Below are 18931 nucleotides of genomic sequence, written 5' to 3'. Positions count from 1 at the left end.
CGGGGCGCGGCGGGGCGGGGCTACGGAAGCTGGCGAGGCCGACCCCGGGGCTTCCTGACCTCGCTCCCGGAACCCTCTGAGGTGGCGGTGGATCTTACTCCTTCCCGCCAGGAGGATCCAGCGACGTGCTACGGGCGTCCCGCGCCTGCAGGTCTCTGGAGCCGGTTGGAAGTGACTACCTTGAAGATCGGCGGGAGCCGCGGGACCGAGGGGCGGGTCTGGCGCTAGGCCCTGCCCCTGCCCGAGCAGGAACCCTCGGAGTAGGTCGCAGTTCAGCCCAGCTGAGGCCTGTGTGCAGAATCCGCAGCAACCAGCACCATGTCCATGACACTGGGGTACTGGGACATCCGCGGGGTCAGTGAGGGTCCGCTGGACGGTGGGACCGGGGCTCGTGGCTGGGGAAGTGTCGAGCGGCTGGAAACAGCCTGTAGGAACGGTTCCTCTTCAGGGCTATCCCTCACAGGAGGGCCTGTGCATTCCTGGGGGGCGGGTGGCGTGGGAGGGGGGCAAGGGGGAGAAGGAGAGGGCAACGGGTGCGTGCAGTGTAGCCTGGGGGCTCCCCTGGTGCAGAGAAGGTCACCAAGTCAGGGACACTCCATCTCTGACCCGAGCGGCGGGCCATCTCTCCCAGCTGGCCCACGCCATCCGCCTGCTCCTGGAATACACAGACTCAAGCTACGAGGAAAAGAAATACACGATGGGGGACGGTAAGGGCGCCCTCTTGTCCCGGCCCTGCCCACTCACCCTGAGTTGGCGCCGAGCAACCCACGGTGGCCACCTGTGGCTGCCCCTGCAGGCCTCCCCTGCTGGAGCTGCAGCCTGCCCCTTCCCTGAGCCCGGGTGAGGGAGCCCTCTGACTTTGCAGGGCTGGATGCTAGGGTGGGATGCTGGGGCGGGAAGCCGGGCCCCCTGTCTGGGTAACTGGGTTGGGGGTCCCTCAGGGCTTGCCTACAGCCTGGAAGCCTTAGTCGTGTGGGGTCCAGAGCCCTCACCCGGATTCTTTCTTCCTGAACCCTGGGACGTGGGACTGAGTGGTCAGATTCTAGATCCACCTGTCTCAGGGGTCTTGCCACTGGCCCCTTGGGAGGGCCGCGGGGAAGGTGGGCTGGGCTCCGGGGAGGTTTGTTTTCACTTCATCTTCCCACCGCAGCTCCTGACTATGACAGAAGCCAGTGGCTGAAGGAAAAGTTCAAGCTGGGCCTGGACTTTCCCAATGTAGGTGCAGGGGAAGGGGCGGTTTTGGGGGAAAGTGCAGCGTGTCTCTGACTGCGTCTCCTCTCCCCAGCTTAGAGGTGTTAGGGTCAGGAGCCTTCTGCCCAGTTCCTCTCATTCCTGGCTGTCTGCACAGCCTTGCATGACGTTCTGTGTCCCAGCTCATTCGTCCATGTGACAGTATCTCGGCCTGCCATGAGCAGGCACAGTGAGTGCCCGGTCTCCTGTCTGCCCTTGCTTATGGGAAGGCGATGCTGGGGAGGCTGCTGGCCCAACTGAGCTTCCCTGGTTTCCCATCCCTCCAGCTGCCCTACTTGATTGATGGGGCTCACAGGATCACCCAGAGCAACGCCATCCTGCGCTACATTGCCCGCAAGCACAACCTGTGTGAGTGCGGGAGGCTGCAGGGTGTGGGGGGACGGTGGCCTCCTCCTGGGCTTGTCTGGGGTGAGATGCTGACAGCGAGTCTGTGTTTTGTGGGTGTCAGGTGGGGAGACAGAAGAGGAGAAGATTCGTGTGGACATTTTGGAGAACCAGGCTATGGACGTCTCCAATCAGCTGGCCAGAGTCTGCTACAGTCCTGACTTTGTGAGCCCCCTCCTCCTGATCTGGGCCAGGAGCCAGGCTTCTTGTATTTCCATCTACCCTGGTCCTGTTCACAATTTGAACTCCTGATTGCTATTGATCCTCTGGGGGTTCCCTGTACTGTACCAGTGACCATCATATCATTAAAATGTATCAAATAAAAAGTCGAAATCAGTCCCCACCAGTCTTAGGAAGTCCAAGCTAGAAATTCAGTTCTTAGACAATAAAGTTGTGCATTTAGAATTACCTTTATATTTGACCCCTGACCTCCACCACGGGCCATCTCACCCCACTGGTTCATGCCATCTGCCTGTTCAGGGAATAGGCAGACATACTATGTGGTAAAGAGGTACATGATGGGGATGTAAGAGAACTCTCCTCTGTGGAATTCTGGCCTGTTCTTTCCTAGTGCTTCTCCTTGACAGGCACGGGGATGAGTGCATTTTCCTAACAGGTGGCTCAGGGGCAGTCAGAGGGCCTTTGTTCCTCTGCCTCCTTCCACTCAGCCTCTCAAAATCTCCTCTCTCCAGAAACTACTCAATATCCATTGTATTCTTCTGCCGCTCCACTAGGAGGAATTTTTGACTTCTTTCCCTGAGCTCCTTTAGTTCTTTGCATCCTTGATTCTGCTTGTGTTTGGGTCCAGAGCTTGCCAGGTACTCAGGTGCTCCTGGGGCGGACCCAGAGGAGGGTGGTTGGGATGTCAGTGGGGACAGATTCAGGGACAGTGTTGCATTCCTTTCTGCCTTCCCATCACCTCAGAAAGCCTCCAGCCACCCACTTGGAATCTAATAAATGCTGATATGTCCAACTGAAGCCAGCTCCAGTTGTGGGGAAGATCACTGCTTGCCTGTGGCCAGCTGGGGCCATATACAGCCCTGTGGAGGCCACAGCTGTGCAGGGAGCTTGTATCTGAGAGTGGTGACAGCTGTGTTCTATATGCCTCAGGAAAAACTGAAGCCAGAATACTTGGAGGGAATTCCTACAATGATGCAGCACTTCTCACAGTTCCTGGGGAAGGGGCCATGGTTTGTTGGAGACAAGGTAATGGGGGCGTGTGATGGGGACACTACAGACTTGTCATTACATCCTATGTTATGGAGATTTCAGCCCACACATTTTTGGCCTTCTGCAGATCACCTTTGTGGATTTCCTTGCCTACGACGTCCTTGACCTCCATCGTATATTTGAGCCCACCTGCTTGAACGCCTTTCCAAACCTGAAGGACTTCATGTCCCGATTTGAGGTGATGCCCCTGTCCTCCTTTCTCTTTGGTGCCCCTTGTTGGAGATGCTTTCCCATTCCTGGAGCTACACAGAGAATAACTCGCATTTGTTGAGTGCTGGCTTCATGCCGCTAACTGTGACCAGCACATTATACCTATGGTGTCGAAGTTGAACTTTACAACATTCCTACAGGGTGACAGAATTATCTCACCCATTTTAGAGATAAAGAAACTGAGAGTGAGAGGGTCAGTCCTTTGCTCAGGATCCGAGAGCCAGGAGGCTGTTCTGGGCTCCCTGTGAGCCTCTGGATCTATGGGTGGCAGTCAGGGCTCTTCCTTCTGTGAGAAAAGAAAAAGCCTCAGGCCTCATCCAGCCTGGGTTTCACAGCCCAGGACACTCTGGAAGGGGCAGAGCTCTTCAGGAGCTTGGATGCAGCTGGCAATAGTAGGACTGACACACGGTAGCATCGATGTTGAGTACTAAACCCACAGACAGCATTCATAGCTACCCCCAGAAGCTTTGCACGAATTGACCCCCATGTGGGGAATCCTGAGAGCCAGGGCTGTGGCTGTAGCTGGGTGAGGTACATATGTGGGTGCCCCTGTTGAAGGAATTTATGTTGAAGTGCTCTGTGCTGGGGCGCTCTCCTTCCCTACCTCTTTTCCTCTCCTTTTTCCCTCCAGTGTTCCAAGTGTCCCCCTGTGAGATGGGGAGCACACTGATTTTAACTCCTATTCACTGACCTTCTCCTCTGCATGAGGCAGGGTGAGAGGCACAGTGGGAGAGGCATAGATGACTTCCCCATCCTGGAAGTGAGAGCAGTGAGAGGCCTGCAGGCAGAGCAGCCTGTGAGGTGTGTGTGGCACCACCTGAGTACAGGGGACCTGCTGCCCCTCACTCACGGGGAACCGTCTCTCACCCGTGCTGATCTGTTTGAGATCAGCAAATCCTACTTTAGTACAGATTTGGGAATTTGAGGCATTAGTCTAACAGGTTTTTCAGCCTAGAATCTGTTTTCTTTTCCTACTCGCCATCAGGAGATCCAGTTACTCAGCTAGTTCCCATCAGCTCTGGCTCTGGTCCAGGCTGAGTGGCTCTGGGGTTACATAAGAGGTGGTGGGAGGGGAGGAGAGCCAAGGGCTGCAGCATACGGTTCACCCAGGTTCACTTGGCCTTTTGGGAGCAGGCAGCCCTGGATCTCTTAGAATCCTTAGAAATTACATGGTCATTCAGTCTTGCGAAGATCGTGCAGAATACACCTGAGTGTCTTGCAGCCTGGCCCGTGGTAGTGGGGTTGAAGATGAGGTGGGTTGGGGCACAGTGGTATTTAGCTCAGGTATCAGGTGGGGAGGTTTGGACTTTCTGTTTTAAAAGGAATTATTAGAGGGCCGGGCTCGGTGGCTCACGCCTGTAATCCCAACACTTTGGGAGGCTGAGGCGGGTGGATCACGAGGTCAAGAGATCGAGACCATCCTGGTCAACATGGTGAAATCTCTTCTCTACTAAAAATATAAAAAATCAGCTGGGCTTGGTGGCGCGTGTCTGTAATCCCAGCTACTCAGGAGGCTGAGGCAGGAGAATTGCCTGAACCCAGGAGGCGTAGGTTGCAGTGAGCCAAGATCGCGCCATTGCACTCCAACCTGGGTAACAAGAGCGAAACTCCATCTCAAAAAAAAAAAAAAAAAAAAAAAAAAGGAATGATTAGAGCCTGCTCTGGCCTTTCTTTTGCTAGTCCAGGATACCTTCTCCACTTTCATCCCGCCTTTGCTGGCTCATTGGGTGAGATCTGGGCTCTCTTCCACGCTGCACACACATTTTCTGGCGGTCTTGCTGGAGGTTCCCTCTGTGTGTGCAAACCTAGGCAAGCCAGGAACCTCCCTGTGAAACAGGAGAATGTTGTGCAGACAGAGAGCAATAGGACCTCCTGAGGAATTTGGGGGTGGATGGGAATTTGGCAGAAGGAGGCCAGAACTGGAGAGAGACAGAACCAGGCTACACTGCAGCCCTGTCCCCTTACTAGCTATTTGAGTGCGGGGAAGTTGCTGAACTTCTGTTTCTCACAGGAGAAATGGTGATAATAGATTCGACCTTGCTGAGTAATTGAGTGGATTTTCTAAGCCTGTGTTGTAATTCGTCTTGGGTATAGAGCAGCCAGCACAGCGCAGAATCTTCATAAGTGGTAGTTGTTTTCATGGTATAACATTACTTAAAGGAAGTGGGAAGAGTTAACTTAGCAGATGTGGGGACCCTAAGAGCCTGTGTGATGCTCCAGCACTTGAGCCCACGTGGAAAGGCTGTGGCCAGGGCCCTGGCCTGCTGCGCCTGCAGTGGGGTTGCCCCAGCCCTCATGGGCAGCTGACCTTGAGCTCTGGCCTTATTTTTCCTCCTCTCAGGGCTTGGAGAAGATCTCTGCCTACATGAAGTCCAGCCGCTTCCTCCCAAGACCTGTGTACACAAGGGTGGCTGTCTGGGGCAACTAGTAGTGCCTGGAAGGCCAGGCGGTGGAGTGGGGAGCTCATATGCAGCCTACTGCCCAGGCTGTGTAGAGCACGTGGGCTCTGCACCTCAGCATCTGCCTCATCCTTTCTCCTGTTGATTCCCTTCTTTACCCTCAAGACTCTATTGGCCCTCTTCACTTCCCCTGAACCCCTGTCCCATGAAGGCCCTTTAAAGCCTCAGCTACCCACTTTCCTTCAGGAACACCCCCCTCCCAACTTATCTGTCCGTGCAATAAAGCCAGCCTGACCTTCCTTCCTGTTAGTCATTGTGTCTGCTTTGAGGGGCCTGCCTGGCTGTGGAGCTCAGCCCTGATCTGTCCCAGCGCTGCATGTAAGAGCAGCATTGACTCGTTTATAGGTCCTGCTCCTGCACCATGGCCCCTGCCTTAGGCCTACCTGATCCAAGTAAAGCCTCAACCACATTTGCTGTGGTCTTGTCTTATTTGTTCCCGTCTGCCAAGACTGCCTGTCGGTCACTCCTCCTGAAGGACTGACTGGTGACCCTGGCAGTGGCTGGATTCATAGAGATTATGGTGGGCTCAGTAAGGTGTTTCCAATTTTTTTTTTTTTTTTTTTGTAACAGAGTCTCCTGCTTCCCAAGGAGAAGGGCACTGGTCGGATCATAGCTTATTGCAGTATCCAGTCCTGGCCTCAAGCAGCCTTCCCACTTCAGCCTCCCAAATAGCTGAGACTACAGGTGTGCCACCACACCTGGCCACATTAAAATTTGTTTTGTAGAGGCAGTGTCTCACTATGTGGCCCAGGCTGCTCTGGAACTCCTGAGCTCAAGCGATCCTCTTACCTAGGCATCCCAAAATGCTCGGATTGCAGGTGTAAGCCACCACAGCTGACCCTGTTTCCATCTTCTTGATCTCTTTTCTGATAGCCTTAGAGCAGGAAGCCTCATAAAGTGCTCTGTAGAAAGGATGCCTCTTTCTGGGTCTAGATCTTCATTTATTCAGTATTACTCACTGCTTTCCATGGTTAGGCAGAGCTGGATCTCAGTGAGGAGGTCTTAGATGCCCAGAGGTAGTGGAATTCCCATCACAGAGAACCAGGATCCTTCTGTCTTCCATACTGTCTGACCCCCTTACAACTGCTAGCTCTCTAGGACCCAAGCTCTACTGTGAGCTGCTTCACCGGAAGTTTCTCCCAGCTCAGCAGTTCCCAAGCTGTGTTACCACAAATAGTTGTTGATTTTTTGGGTCAGGTATTCAGGTAAGGCTCAGTAGGGAGAACTTATTACAAATCAACAAAGATCTCTTCTCCAAAAACTATCCAGAAATACAACTCATTAAAAAATGAGCCAAAATTTCAACAAGCATTTCCCAAAAGTGAATATCCAAATGGCCAATACGCACATGAGAAGGTGCTCAACATCATTAGACAGCAAAAAGTTAAACCCCTACTCTTTAGATCCTATTGTATCCCCACCAGAATGACTGACATGGAAACTACTGACAATTGTTGGTGATTTATGGAGTAACTGGAACTGTCATGCATTGCTGGTGGGAAAGCCACTTTGGAATACTGGCAGTGTCAGCTAGAGCTAAACATGCATCTACCCAGGACCCAGAAATCCCAACCTACAGGAATGAGTCCTAATGGATTCCAAGAGTCAGATACAATGATGTCAAAAGCAGCTTATTTTAAATAGCCAATAACTGAAAACAATCCAAATTCCATGAATACAAAAATGAACGAATGAACTGCGGTTTATCAACATAATTCCATCATTTGTATAATAGGATACTTACTCTGCTGTAATGAAAATAAATGTGCTAATGCCACATTAGAAACATGAATGGACCTCACAGACACGTTGAATAAAAGGATCCAGACAGGAGAAAGGACACATGGTCTCATTCCACTTACACGAAAATCAGGAGAGGGAAATGAGTCCATGGTATCGGAGGGCCACTGATGGGTGTCCTTGGTGGGAACTGGAAGGTTGCCTGTTGAAGGGGCGTGGTGGAGTGCTGCAAGTTTCCTCTATCTTTATCTGGGAGGTGATTCCAGAAGAGCATACAAGCGGAAAATCCCAAAGAGTAGCATACTTAAGACCTGTCTGTATATTACACTTCAATGAAAAGTATACACATATGTCTTAGATTATTTGTGTGTTTGTGTTTGTTTACTTTCCCTCATAAGGTGTCAACATCTTGAGGGCATGTGTTTTTACCTCTTCTTATTCACTGATGTTACAGGTGTTTGGATATCATCCAGAACAGTCCCTGAGCATAGTAGGTGCTTACTGAATAGTTTAAGCAAATTATAGGCTCATTTTAGTGTGTCACTTCAAATTCTCTTTAGATTTGTACTCATGCCTACTTCTTTGGGTAGGTGAGATTGATGTGCACATATAATTTTAGATTCTGCATATTTTTTCTCTTAAACATTTTACTTAAGAATCTGTACATGTTGGGAGTCTATATGCATGCCTTTTTCTAACATTTAATGGCTATCTAACATGACTTCCTGTGGGTAACTTATAGTTTACCTAGTCATTATTACCCTATTGGGCATGTGGATTTTTTATTTATTTTTAGAACAGGGTGATCATGTTTAAACAAATTCCTTCCCTGGTTTTTGGTTACTTTGTTACCCTGAGTTGATCCCCAAAGGCAATTACTACAAGGCAAAGGGTGAGAATGGTGTTATGGCATTATCATAGATGAACTGACTGCTCTCTCCAGAGAAAAATAACTTTTTTTTTTTGACATGGAATCTTGCTGTATCACCCAGGCTGGAGTACCATGGTGTGATCTCAGCTCACTGTAGCCTCTTCCTCCTGGGTTCTAGTGATTCTCCTGCCTCAGCCTCCCAAGTAGCTGGGATGATAGGTGCCTGCCACCATGCCCGGCTAATTTTCTTATTTTTAGTAGAGACAGGGTTTCACTGCATTGGCCAGGCTGGTCTTGAACTCCTGACCTTGTGACCCACCCACCTTGGCCTCCCAGAGTTCTAGGATTACAGGTGTGAGCCACCTCGCTGGCCCAGAGAGAATAACTTATTCATGGTGCTCCCTGCAAGGAACATGGATCTTTGTGCACTACCTCAGGTACTTGAGGGATTGCAGTTTCTTCTTATGATATTTTGATAGGTTTATAAAAATGCCTTCAAATTTTCTACCTTCACCTTTTTTGTTTATTGGTTGTGCATGTTTCTGTCAATGAATCACAGTCTATGAATCTGTTTGTGAATCTCCTGTATCAAACTCTCTGTTAACCATTCTCTACCTGGCTCAGTCAGTTTCTGGAGAAGGGTTAAAGAATGATCTTGTGGCAGTCAAGACCTTGTCTCCAATAGCACAATGTAGTTAATTGTGATTCTGTTCTAGGTTTCCTACGGTCTACTGTGACGGTTAATTTTCTGCATCAGCTTGAGTGGGCTAAGGGATGCTCAGATGGTTGGTAAAATGATTGTGTTTGTGAGGGGGTTTCCAGAAGAGATTCACTTTTGAATCAGAAAATGGAGCAAAGATTTCCCTCAGAATGAAGGGGCATCCATCAAACTGTCAGGGCCCAGAGTGAAGAAAAAGACAGAGGAGGGGTGAATTTGCTCTTTCTGCCTGGGACATCTGTCTCCGCCTGTCCTGGACATTGGCATTCCTGGTTCTCTGGCCTTCAGACTTGATCAGGGACTAACACCATCGCCTCCCACCCCCAGCTTTCTTCTGAGGCCTTTAGACTCACACTGAATGATACTACCGGCTTTCCTGCTTCTCTGTCCTGCAGTCGGCCGATCGTGGGACTTCACTCCAAAATTGTGGGAGCTAATTCCCGTAAGAGATACATAAATTTGGCCCGGCGCGGTGGCTCATGCCTGTAATCCTAGCACTTTGGGAGGCCAAGGTGGGTGGATCACCTGCAGTCAGGAGTTCAAGACCAGCCTGGCCATCATGGTGAAACCCCATCTTAAAAAAAAAAAAAAAAAAAGAAAAAAGAAAAAAAAAAAAAGAGATACATAAATTTATAAATAGACAGATTTCCTATGGGCGTATCTCAGTGGTGTCACTTCAAATTTTGAAGAACCCTGACTAGTACACATAGCAAAACACACACACACACACACACACACACACACACACACACACAAATGGGTTCCCTGTCATCAATGAGTACTTTTAAATAACCAAACACAAGATAAAATGCTACAGCATATCTATTACCTGGGGGCTCTTTGTATATGGAAAGCACTGTCTGAGATGCCTTATAGTAAAACTCCAAGGAGATTTTGAGGGAAGATATCCTATTTTCTCCTGGTAAATCTCTGTGTTCATGGTCATTATTTTAAAGGCTCCAAAGATCAAAACATCTGTTTGCAAGTGTTGCCGATTCATTTTGGGTGAGGCTCTCTGGCAGGCTTGGAAGGGTGGGTGAACAGGGGGAAGGGGCTGTCTCTGTGGTGACTAGCATCACTCATATCCATGTCTGTGGCAGTCATCAGGTGCTTATTATATATTCGTCATTTGGCCACCCATATGGGGGTGTTAAATGCAGAAAGAGTCAAGTTATTGCAAATTGGCCGGACTTCTGGGACCTATCTACACACGATAGTTAGTCATGGTAGATACCTTCTTTTTAGAATTTTACTTTTATTAGTTTTTTGAGACAAGGTCTCACTCTGTGACACAGGCTGGAGTGCAGTGGTGTGATCACGGCTCATTGTCCCTCGACTTCTCAGGCTCCAATGATCCTCCCACCTTAACCTCTCAAATAGCTGGGGCCACAGGCAGGGGCCACCATGGCCAGCTAATTTTCATGTATTTGGTAGACAGGCTTTCACCATGTTTTCCAGGCTAGGTGGATACCTTTCAAAAATAAGTCCAGTTCATCCTGCTTAGCTTTGCCCCCTGCAGCTCTAGAGGAATTACCCTCATGGTGCTGGGCTAGGCTGCCTGGCTCTGGAACAATGTGCTCAGAGCTGCAGGGGAGGCCTGCTGTCTGACTGGCAGAGAGAGTCCCACCATTCCCTACCCTGTGTTCTGGAAGAGCAGGCTGCCCAGCCTGTCCACCTGGTAGACCTTTTCCTCACCCACTTCTTTTCCCATTCCTGTTGTGCACCTCGATGCCAGCAGGGACTGCCCTAGCTGAGAGAGTCTCTAGGTCCTCCCTTCTGCCAGCTGGTGTCCAGGGAAATGGGTCCTCTAGTCTCCTTCCTGCCAGTCAGAATTTCCAGGGCCTGTTTCTCCCACTGCGGCTTTTGACTCATTCCTGGGTTTCTTTTTCTTCTCTTTGTTTTTTTTCTTTGAGACAGAGTCTCACTCTGTTGCCCAGGCTGGAGTGCAGTGGTGCAATCTCAGCTCACTGCAACTCCTGCCTCAGCCTCTCAAGTAGCTAGGATTACAGGCGCATGCCACCACTCCTGGCGGCGAATGTTTCATATTTTTGGAAGAGTCGGGACTTCACCATGTCAGCCGGATTGTAGGCTAGGGTTTCTTAACCTCAGCAGTACGGTCATTTTGGGAGGCAGAATTCTTTGTTGTGGGGTACTGTCCTGAGCATTGCAGGGTGCTTAGCATCCTACCCAGCCTCTACCCACCAGATGCCATGGGTGCTCCCCAGTGGTCACAATTAACAAAGGCTCCAGACAGAGCTACGTGTCCCCTGAGGGGCAAAGTTAATTCCACTTGAAGACCAGTGGTGTACTGGATGGAGACTAGCATTAAAATAATAATAATGATAGAAATCATAGTTAACTCTTAAAGTTAAGGTAAGTCCTTTTTGATGGATCATTTATTTCAGTTAATAATATTTGCATATGTCTGCCTTGGTAGGTCTTTTTTAAAAAACTTTTTATTTTGATTTAATATCAGGGTTTGAGAAATTTGCAAAAGGAATGAATCCAAAGACCTCTGATTACCCCAGATTCTAACGTTTCCACATCGGCTTTCTCCTCCCTCCCTGTGAGCCTCCCAGCTCCTGCTCCCCACCTTTCTGTCTATCTCCCCACCCAGCAAGCTCCCTGGGAGTGCAGCACCACTTATGAGAAAAACAGCATTTTTTTTTTTTTTTTTTTTTTTTGAGACCGAGTGTCGCTCTTGTTACCCAGGCTGGAGTGCAGTGGTGCAATCTCGGCTCACCGCAACCTCCGCCTCCTGGGTTCAGGCAATTCTCCTGCCTCAGCCTCCTGAGTAGCTGGGACTACAGGCACGCGCCACCATGCCCAGCTAATTTTTTTGTATTTTTAGTAGAGACGGGGTTTCACCATGTTGACCAGGATGGTCTCGATCTCTCGACCTCGTGATCCACCCGCCTCGGCCTCCCAAAGTGCTGGGATTACAGGCGTGAGCCACGGCGCCCGGTCCCTGGTGGCATTCCTGACGTTTGGATTTAGGCTGGAAGTGACAGTGAGTTGTAATCATCCTTGCGCGTGTTGTCTTTCCCATGTTAGGTCTGTTACGCCACGTATGTCTGCAGTTCATGACAATCTAGGTCATACATGCCTTCTGAAAAGTTTTGAAAACCTACCCAGTGAGTCCCGGAGCACCAAATGTTCTTTTGCGTTATTTTTCTTGATTAGGCTGTTACGACTTTATTGAGAATCTCACTCTTTTTTTAGAGAGAGTCTTTGTTGCCTAAGCTAGAATGCAGTGGCGCGCCCATAGGTCAGGTCGACCTGAACCCCTGGGCCCAAAGGCTCAAACAGTTCTCCCCCGCCCTTGCTCCTGGAACCCACGTGGCTGGAGGTGGGAGGGGATCCTTCTCCTTCCAGCCCCGGGCGCCCTCTTCGGGCCTCCAGAACTGTGCGTTTCGGGGGCGCGGCGGGCCGAGTGACCGGGTCGCTGTAAGGCCCCTCCTCTCCCTCTCTTGGCCTCTAATTATAGAGTCTGAGCCCCGCCCGGCTGAGGCCCGCTGGCAGACTCCACAGCAACCAGCACCATGCCTATGATACTGGGATACTGGGACATCCGCGGGGTGAGGGAGGAGGGCCCGCTGGGCCGCGGGACGGAGGCGAGACGCGGGGGAGGGAGGTGCGGAGAGCTGCGGGACCGGCTCTAGGGACCGTTCCTCTTCAGGGCTGTCCCTCACGGGAAGGCCTGTGCTGGCGTTGTGTGTAGGGTGGGGGAGGGGGAAGGGACAGGGGCAGGGGCGTGGGGAAGGTGTGAGGCGCGAAGGAGAGGAGGCGACGGGTGCCTGCAGTGTAGCCTGGGGGCTCCCCTGGTGCAGAGAAAGTCACCAAGTCAGGGACACTCCATCTCTGACCCGAGCGGCGGGCCATCTCTCCCAGCTGGCCCACGCCATCCGCCTGCTCCTGGAATACACAGACTCAAGCTACGAGGAAAAGAAATACACGATGGGGGACGGTAAGGGCGCCCTCTTGTCCCGGCCCTGCCCACTCACCCTGAGTTGGCGCCGAGCAACCCACGGTGGCCACCTGTGGCTGCCCCTGCAGGCCTCCCCTGCTGGAGCTGCAGCCTGCCCCTTCCCTGAGCCCGGGTGAGGGAGCCCTCTGACTTTGCAGGGCTGGATGCTAGGGTGGGATGCTGGGGCGGGAAGCCGGGCCCCCTGTCTGGGTAACTGGGTTGGGGGTCCCTCAGGGCTTGCCTACAGCCTGGAAGCCTTAGTCGTGTGGGGTCCAGAGCCCTCACCCGGATTCTTTCTTCCTGAACCCTGGGACGTGGGACTGAGTGGTCAGATTCTAGATCCACCTGTCTCAGGGGTCTTGCCACTGGCCCCTTGGGAGGGCCGCGGGGAAGGTGGGCTGGGCTCCGGGGAGGTTTGTTTTCACTTCATCTTCCCGCCGCAGCTCCTGACTATGACAGAAGCCAGTGGCTGAAGGAAAAGTTCAAGCTGGGCCTGGACTTTCCCAATGTAGGTGCAGGGGAAGGGGCGGTTTTGGGGGAAAGTGCAGCGTGTCTCTGACTGCGTCTCCTCTCCCCAGCTTAGAGGTGTTAGGGTCAGGAGCCTTCTGCCCAGTTCCTCTCATTCCTGGCTGTCTGCACAGCCTTGCATGACGTTCTGTGTCCCAGCTCATTCGTCCATGTGACAGTATCTCGGCCTGCCATGAGCAGGCACAGTGAGTGCCCGGTCTCCTGTCTGCCCTTGCTTATGGGAAGGCGATGCTGGGGAGGCTGCTGGCCCAACTGAGCTTCCCTGGTTTCCCATCCCTCCAGCTGCCCTACTTGATTGATGGGGCTCACAGGATCACCCAGAGCAACGCCATCCTGCGCTACATTGCCCGCAAGCACAACCTGTGTGAGTGCGGGAGGCTGCAGGGTGTGGGGGGACGGTGGCCTCCTCCTGGGCTTGTCTGGGGTGAGATGCTGACAGCGAGTCTGTGTTTTGTGAGTGGCAGGTGGGGAGACAGAAAAGGAGAAGATTTGGGAAGACATTTTGGAGAACCAGCTTATGGACAACCGCATGCAGCTGGCCAGACTGTGCTACGATCCAGATTTTGTGAGCCCCCTACCCTGTCGCCCCTTTCCCTTCACAGTTTTGATCAGGAGCCAAGACTCTGGTACTGCCATCTACACTGTTCCTGTTTTCCATTTGAACTCCTTCCTGCTACTCATCCTCCAAGCTATTTCCTATACTGCCACCAGAGTGACTCTCAAACCCCAAAGTTGACTCAAATAAAACCTCTAAATCAATTCCCCACCAATGTACTTATAGAACCCAGACTCCCCAGGGTATGAATTCACTCTCTAGACAGTAATGGTTACTTCTCGAATCCCCTCCATCTCTGACTTATGACTTGTGCTTTGGGCCATCTCTCCCAAGTGGTTTATATCGTCCGCCTGCTTTGGCATACACAAAGTCCAACTAGGGGGAAAACAAGCGCAAAAGAAAGGAAAATGTAATGGCACCTGCAGACTTCGGTGTCTTCTGAGTACTCTCTTGACACACATTGAGATCAGCGCATTTTCCCAACAGGCAGTTTAGGGGCACAGCCAGAGGCTCTTTTTTTCCCCTCCTTTATTTCACTCAGCCTCTGAATATCTCCTCATCTTTCCAGAAACCACTCAATGTCCATTGTATTCTTCTGCCCCTCCACTAGGAGGAACTTTCTACTTCTTTCCCTGAGCTCCTAAAGTTCTTTGCATCCTAGATTCTGCTCATGTCTGGGTCAGAGACTGCCAGGTGCTGGGATGCTTTTGGGGCTGAATCAGAGGTTGTTGGGAGGTCAGTAGGGACAGATTCAGGGACAGTGTCACATTTCTTTCTGCCTTCCCATCACCTCAGAAAGACTCGAGCTACCCCATTAGAGTCTAATAAATACTGATGTATTCAACTGAAGCCTGGCACTGACCCAGTTCCAGTTGTGGGGAAGATGGCTGCTTGCCTGTGGCTGCCTGGGGCAATGCACAGCCCTGGTGAGGCTGCGTCTGTGCAGGGAGCTTGTGTCTGAGGGTGGTGACAGCTGTTTTCTGCCTCAGGAGAGACTAAAGCCAGAATACCTGGAGGGACTTCCTGAAATGCTGAAGCTCTACTCACAGTTTCTGGGGAAGCGGCCATGGTTTCTTGGGGACAAGGTAACTGGGGCGTGTGATGGGGACACTACAGGTTTGTCATACTTTCTATATTATGGAGGTTTCAGCCCACATATCCTTGACCTTATCCAGATCACCTTTGTGGATTTCATCGCTTATGATGTCCTTGAGAGAAACCAAGTATTTGAGCCCACCTGCTTGGACGCCTTCCCAAACCTGAAGGACTTCATCTCCCGATTTGAGGTGATGCCCCTATCCTCCTTTCTCTTTAATGCTCCTCATTTCTTTCCCTCCTTTGTGATGCTTTCCCAGTCCTGGAGCTATACAAAGAGTAACTTGCATTTTTGCCCGGGCTGGTGGCTCATACGTGTAATCGCAGCACTTTGGAGGCGGTGGGTAGATCACCTGTGGTCAGGATTTTGAGACTGGCCTGCCCAACATGGCAAAAACCTCATCTTTACTAAAAAAAAAAAAAAAAGAAAAATTAGCTGGGCATGGTGGCGCACACCTGTAATCCCAGCTACTTGGGAGGCTGAGGCAGAAGAATCACTTGAAGCCAGGAGGTGGAGGTTGCAGTGAGCCAAGATTGTGCCACTTCACTCCAGACTGAGCGACGGAGTGAGACGCCCTCTCAAGAAAAAAAAAGACGAAGAAGAACAAAAGAATAACTCGCATTTGTTGAGTGCTGGCTTCATGCCGCGAACCGTGACCAGCACATTATACCTATGGTGTCGAAGTTGAACTTTACAACATTCCTACAGGGTGACAGAATTATCTTGCCCGTTTTAGAGATAAAGAAACTGAGAGTGAGAGGGTCAGTCCTCTGCTCAGGATCTGAGAGCCAGGAGGCTGTGCTGGGCTCCCTGTGAGCCTCTGGATCCCTGGGCGGCAGTCAGGGCTCTCCCTTTTGCAACAAAAGAAGAAGCTTCAGGCCTCATCCAGCCTGGGTTTCACAGCCCAGGACACTCTGGAAGGGGCAGAGCTCTTCAGGAGCGTGGATGCAGCTGGCAATAGTAGGACTGGCACACGGTAGCATCGATGTTGAGTACTAAACCCACAGGCAGCATTCATAGCTACCCCCAGAAGCTTTGCACGAATTGACCCCCATGTGGAGAATCCTGAGAGCCAGGGCTGTGGCTGTAGCTGGATGAGGTACATATGTGGGTGCCCCTGTTGAAGTGCTCTGTGCTGGGGCACTCTCCTCTACCTCTCTTCCTCTCTCTCTCTCTTTTTTTTTTTTTTTTTGGAGACAGAGTCTTGCTCTGTTGCCCAGGCTGGAGTACGATGGTGCAATTGCGGCTCACTGAAACCTCCGCCTCCTGGATTCAAGCGATTCTGCTGCCTTAGCCTCCTGAGAGGCTGGAATTACAGGTGTGCACCACCGCATCTGGCTGATTTTTATATTTTAGTAGAGACGGGGTTTCGCCATGTTGGCCAGGCTGGTCCCAAACTCCTGATCTGCCTACCTCGGCCTCCCTAAGTGCTGGGATTACAGGTGTGAGCCACTGCTCCCGGCCTCTTCCTTTCTTTTTTCTCTTCAGTGTTCCAAGTGTCCCCCTGTGAGATGGGGAGCACACTGATTTTAACTCCTATTCACCGACCTTCTCCTCTGCATGAGGCAGGGTGAGAGGCACAGTGGGGGAGGCATAGATTGACTTCCCCATCCTGGAAGTGAGAGCAGTGAGAGGCCTGCAGGCAGAGCAGCCTGTGAGGTGTGTGTGGCACCCCTGGGTACCTGGCCCGAGGCCTGCCCCTCACTCACGGGGAACCATCCCTCACCCTTGTCAAACTTGTTTAAGAGCAGCAAATCCTACTTTAGTACAGATTTGGGAATTTGAGGCATTAATGCAACAGGTTTCTGAGGCTAGAATCTGTTTTCTTTTCCTACTCCCCATCAAGAGATCTGCTTGCTCAGCTAGTTTCCCATTAGCTCTGGTTCTGGTCCAGGCTCAGTGGCCTTGAGGTTATGTAAGAAGTGGTAGGAGGGAAGGGGTGGAGGAGCGCTGAGGGCTATGGCCTGCAACGTGCCAGGACCGAGCACTTTCAGAACAGGCAGTCCTGGATTTTTTTTTTTTTTTTTTTTTTTTTTTGAGTCACAGTCTCGCTCTGTTGCCCCAGCTGGAGTGCAGTGGTGTGATCTTGGCGCACTTCAATATCTGCCTCCTGGGTTCTAGCAATTCTCTGCCTCAGCCTCAAGTAGCTGGGATTTCAGGCTCCTGCCAGCATGCCCTGCTAATTTTAGTAGAGACAGGGTTTCACCATGTTGCCAGGCTGACCTCGAACTTCTGACCTCAGAAGTTCGACCCACCTCGGCCTCCCAAAATGCTGGGATTACAGGCATGAGCCACCATGCCTGGTCGGATCTTTTTGAATATCTTAGAAATTATCTGGGCATTGAATCCTGTTAAGATTGTGTACAGCACACCTGAGTGTCATGCAGCCTGGCCTGCAGTAGCAGGGCTGGAGATGCGATGGCTTAGGGCACAGTGAGATCTTGCTCAGGAACTAGATGGAAAACTTTGGACTTCCTGCTTTAAGGGGAATGATTAGAACCTGGTCTGGCCTTTCATTTTTTGGTGCACCATTGCCCCCCATTCCACTTTTATCCAGGTTTTACTGAGACCTTGGGTGTCTCCTGAGCTCCTTTGTTCTGCTGGAGGTCCCTTCTGTGAGTCTACGTCAAGGCAAGCCAGGAGCTCCCTGTGGAAAAGGAGACTGTTTGTGCAGTTAAGGAGTGACAGGACCTGGTGTTGGGGGTTAGTGCGACAGAGGAAGACGAGAATTTGGCAGAAAGGGGCCAGAGCTGGAGAGAGACAGAACCAGGCTACACTGCAGCCCAGTCCCCTTACTAGCTATTCGAGTGCGGGGAAGCTGCCGAATTTCGGTTTCTCACAGGAGAAATGGTGATAATAGATTCGACCTTGCCGAGTAGTTGAGTGGATTTTCTAAGCTTATGTTATAATTTCTTTTGGGTATAGGGCACCCAGTACAGTGTAGAATCTTCATAAGTGGTAGTTGTTTTCATGGTGTAACATTACTTAAAGGAAGTGGGAAGAGTTAACTTAGCAGATGTGGGGACCCTAAGAGCCTGTGTGATGCTCCAGCACTTGAGCCCACGTGGAAAGGCTGTGGCCAGGGCCCTGGCCTGCTGCGCCTGCAGTGGGGTTGCCCCAGCCCTCATGGGCAGCTGACCTTGAGCTCTGGCCTTATTTTTCCCCCTGTCAGGGCTTGGAGAAGATCTCTGCCTACATGAAGTCCAGCCGCTTCCTCCCAAGACCTGTGTTCACGAAGATGGCTGTCTGGGGCCACTAGTAGTGCCTGGAAGGCCAGGCGGTGGGCCTATGTGACCCCGGCCTTAGGCCTACCGGATCCAAGAAAAGCCTCAACCACATTTCCTGTGTGTCTTCTCTTAATTGCTCCCGGCTACCTACCCAGAGTGTCTGTCACTGCTTCTTCCAAGGGACTGGGTGGTAACCCTGACAGCTGCTGGGTTGGAAAGGATTCTGCTGGGCGTAGTAAGGCACTTGACAATTCTTGCTCTCATTTCTGACAGACTCAGTGAGGCACTATGGCAAGGGTGTCTATTTCTGGGCCTGAACGTAACATTCATTCATCCAGCCTTATTGAGTGCTTTCTGTAAGTATGCAGAGCTTGTGTTTCACTGAATAGGGATCTTAAGGGGGTGTAATCCCCATCAGAAAGAGCCAGGGTCCCTTTTGCCTTCTCCACTCTATGACTGCATCACTTCTGCTCGGTCTCCAGGACCCAGTCTCTATTGTTTTCTCAGATGGCTTCCAGGTACCCTCTCCAGGCTTGCTGCACAGCTGTCATCAGGACGTTCTCTCTGGGTTTACTTCCTCACTTTCCTGGGTACCTTCGAGAGAAATGTCTTCAGTCCTTGCATAACTGAAAGTGTCTTTACATGCTTACTTAATACTTTGGCTGGTGTTTTAGTCTGTTCTCATGCTGCTAAT

At 51.2% G+C, this 18931-nt stretch overlaps 2 protein-coding genes across 5 annotated transcripts; both read left to right on the top strand.

Moving 5' to 3' along the window:
- The first annotated feature begins 14 nt into the window (after positions 1-14).
- On the top strand, positions 15-5773 carry LOC120360516 (glutathione S-transferase Mu 1). Its single transcript, XM_039460819.2, has 8 exons — positions 15-354; positions 632-707; positions 1151-1215; positions 1518-1599; positions 1700-1800; positions 2746-2841; positions 2933-3043; positions 5417-5773. The coding sequence occupies exons 1-8, from the start codon at positions 319-321 to the stop codon at positions 5501-5503; spliced, it is 654 nt and encodes a 217-aa protein (XP_039316753.1). The 5' UTR covers positions 15-318; the 3' UTR covers positions 5504-5773.
- A 5972-nt stretch (positions 5774-11745) lies between these two features.
- LOC101034438 (glutathione S-transferase Mu 2) lies at positions 11746-18348 on the top strand. Of its 4 annotated transcripts, none has more exons than XM_074381289.1 (8): positions 11746-11873; positions 12755-12830; positions 13274-13338; positions 13641-13722; positions 13817-13923; positions 14904-14999; positions 15090-15200; positions 18183-18348. In XM_074381289.1, the coding sequence occupies exons 2-8, from the start codon at positions 12821-12823 to the stop codon at positions 18267-18269; spliced, it is 558 nt and encodes a 185-aa protein (XP_074237390.1). In that variant the 5' UTR covers positions 11746-11873; positions 12755-12820; the 3' UTR covers positions 18270-18348. The 4 variants fall into 4 exon arrangements, with proteins under 4 accessions (XP_074237390.1, XP_039316755.1, XP_074237391.1 ...); XM_039460821.2 differs by having other exon boundaries at positions 11752-11873; positions 13823-13923; XM_074381290.1 differs by lacking the exon at positions 11746-11873 and adding an exon at positions 12321-12441.
- Positions 18349-18931: the final 583 nt, after the last annotated feature.

This window comes from Saimiri boliviensis, chromosome 11 (genome assembly GCF_048565385.1).
Source record: "Saimiri boliviensis isolate mSaiBol1 chromosome 11, mSaiBol1.pri, whole genome shotgun sequence".
In the NCBI taxonomy this organism is placed as follows: domain Eukaryota; kingdom Metazoa; phylum Chordata; class Mammalia; order Primates; family Cebidae; genus Saimiri; species Saimiri boliviensis.
This window is presented reverse-complemented; position numbering and strand designations above follow the sequence as displayed.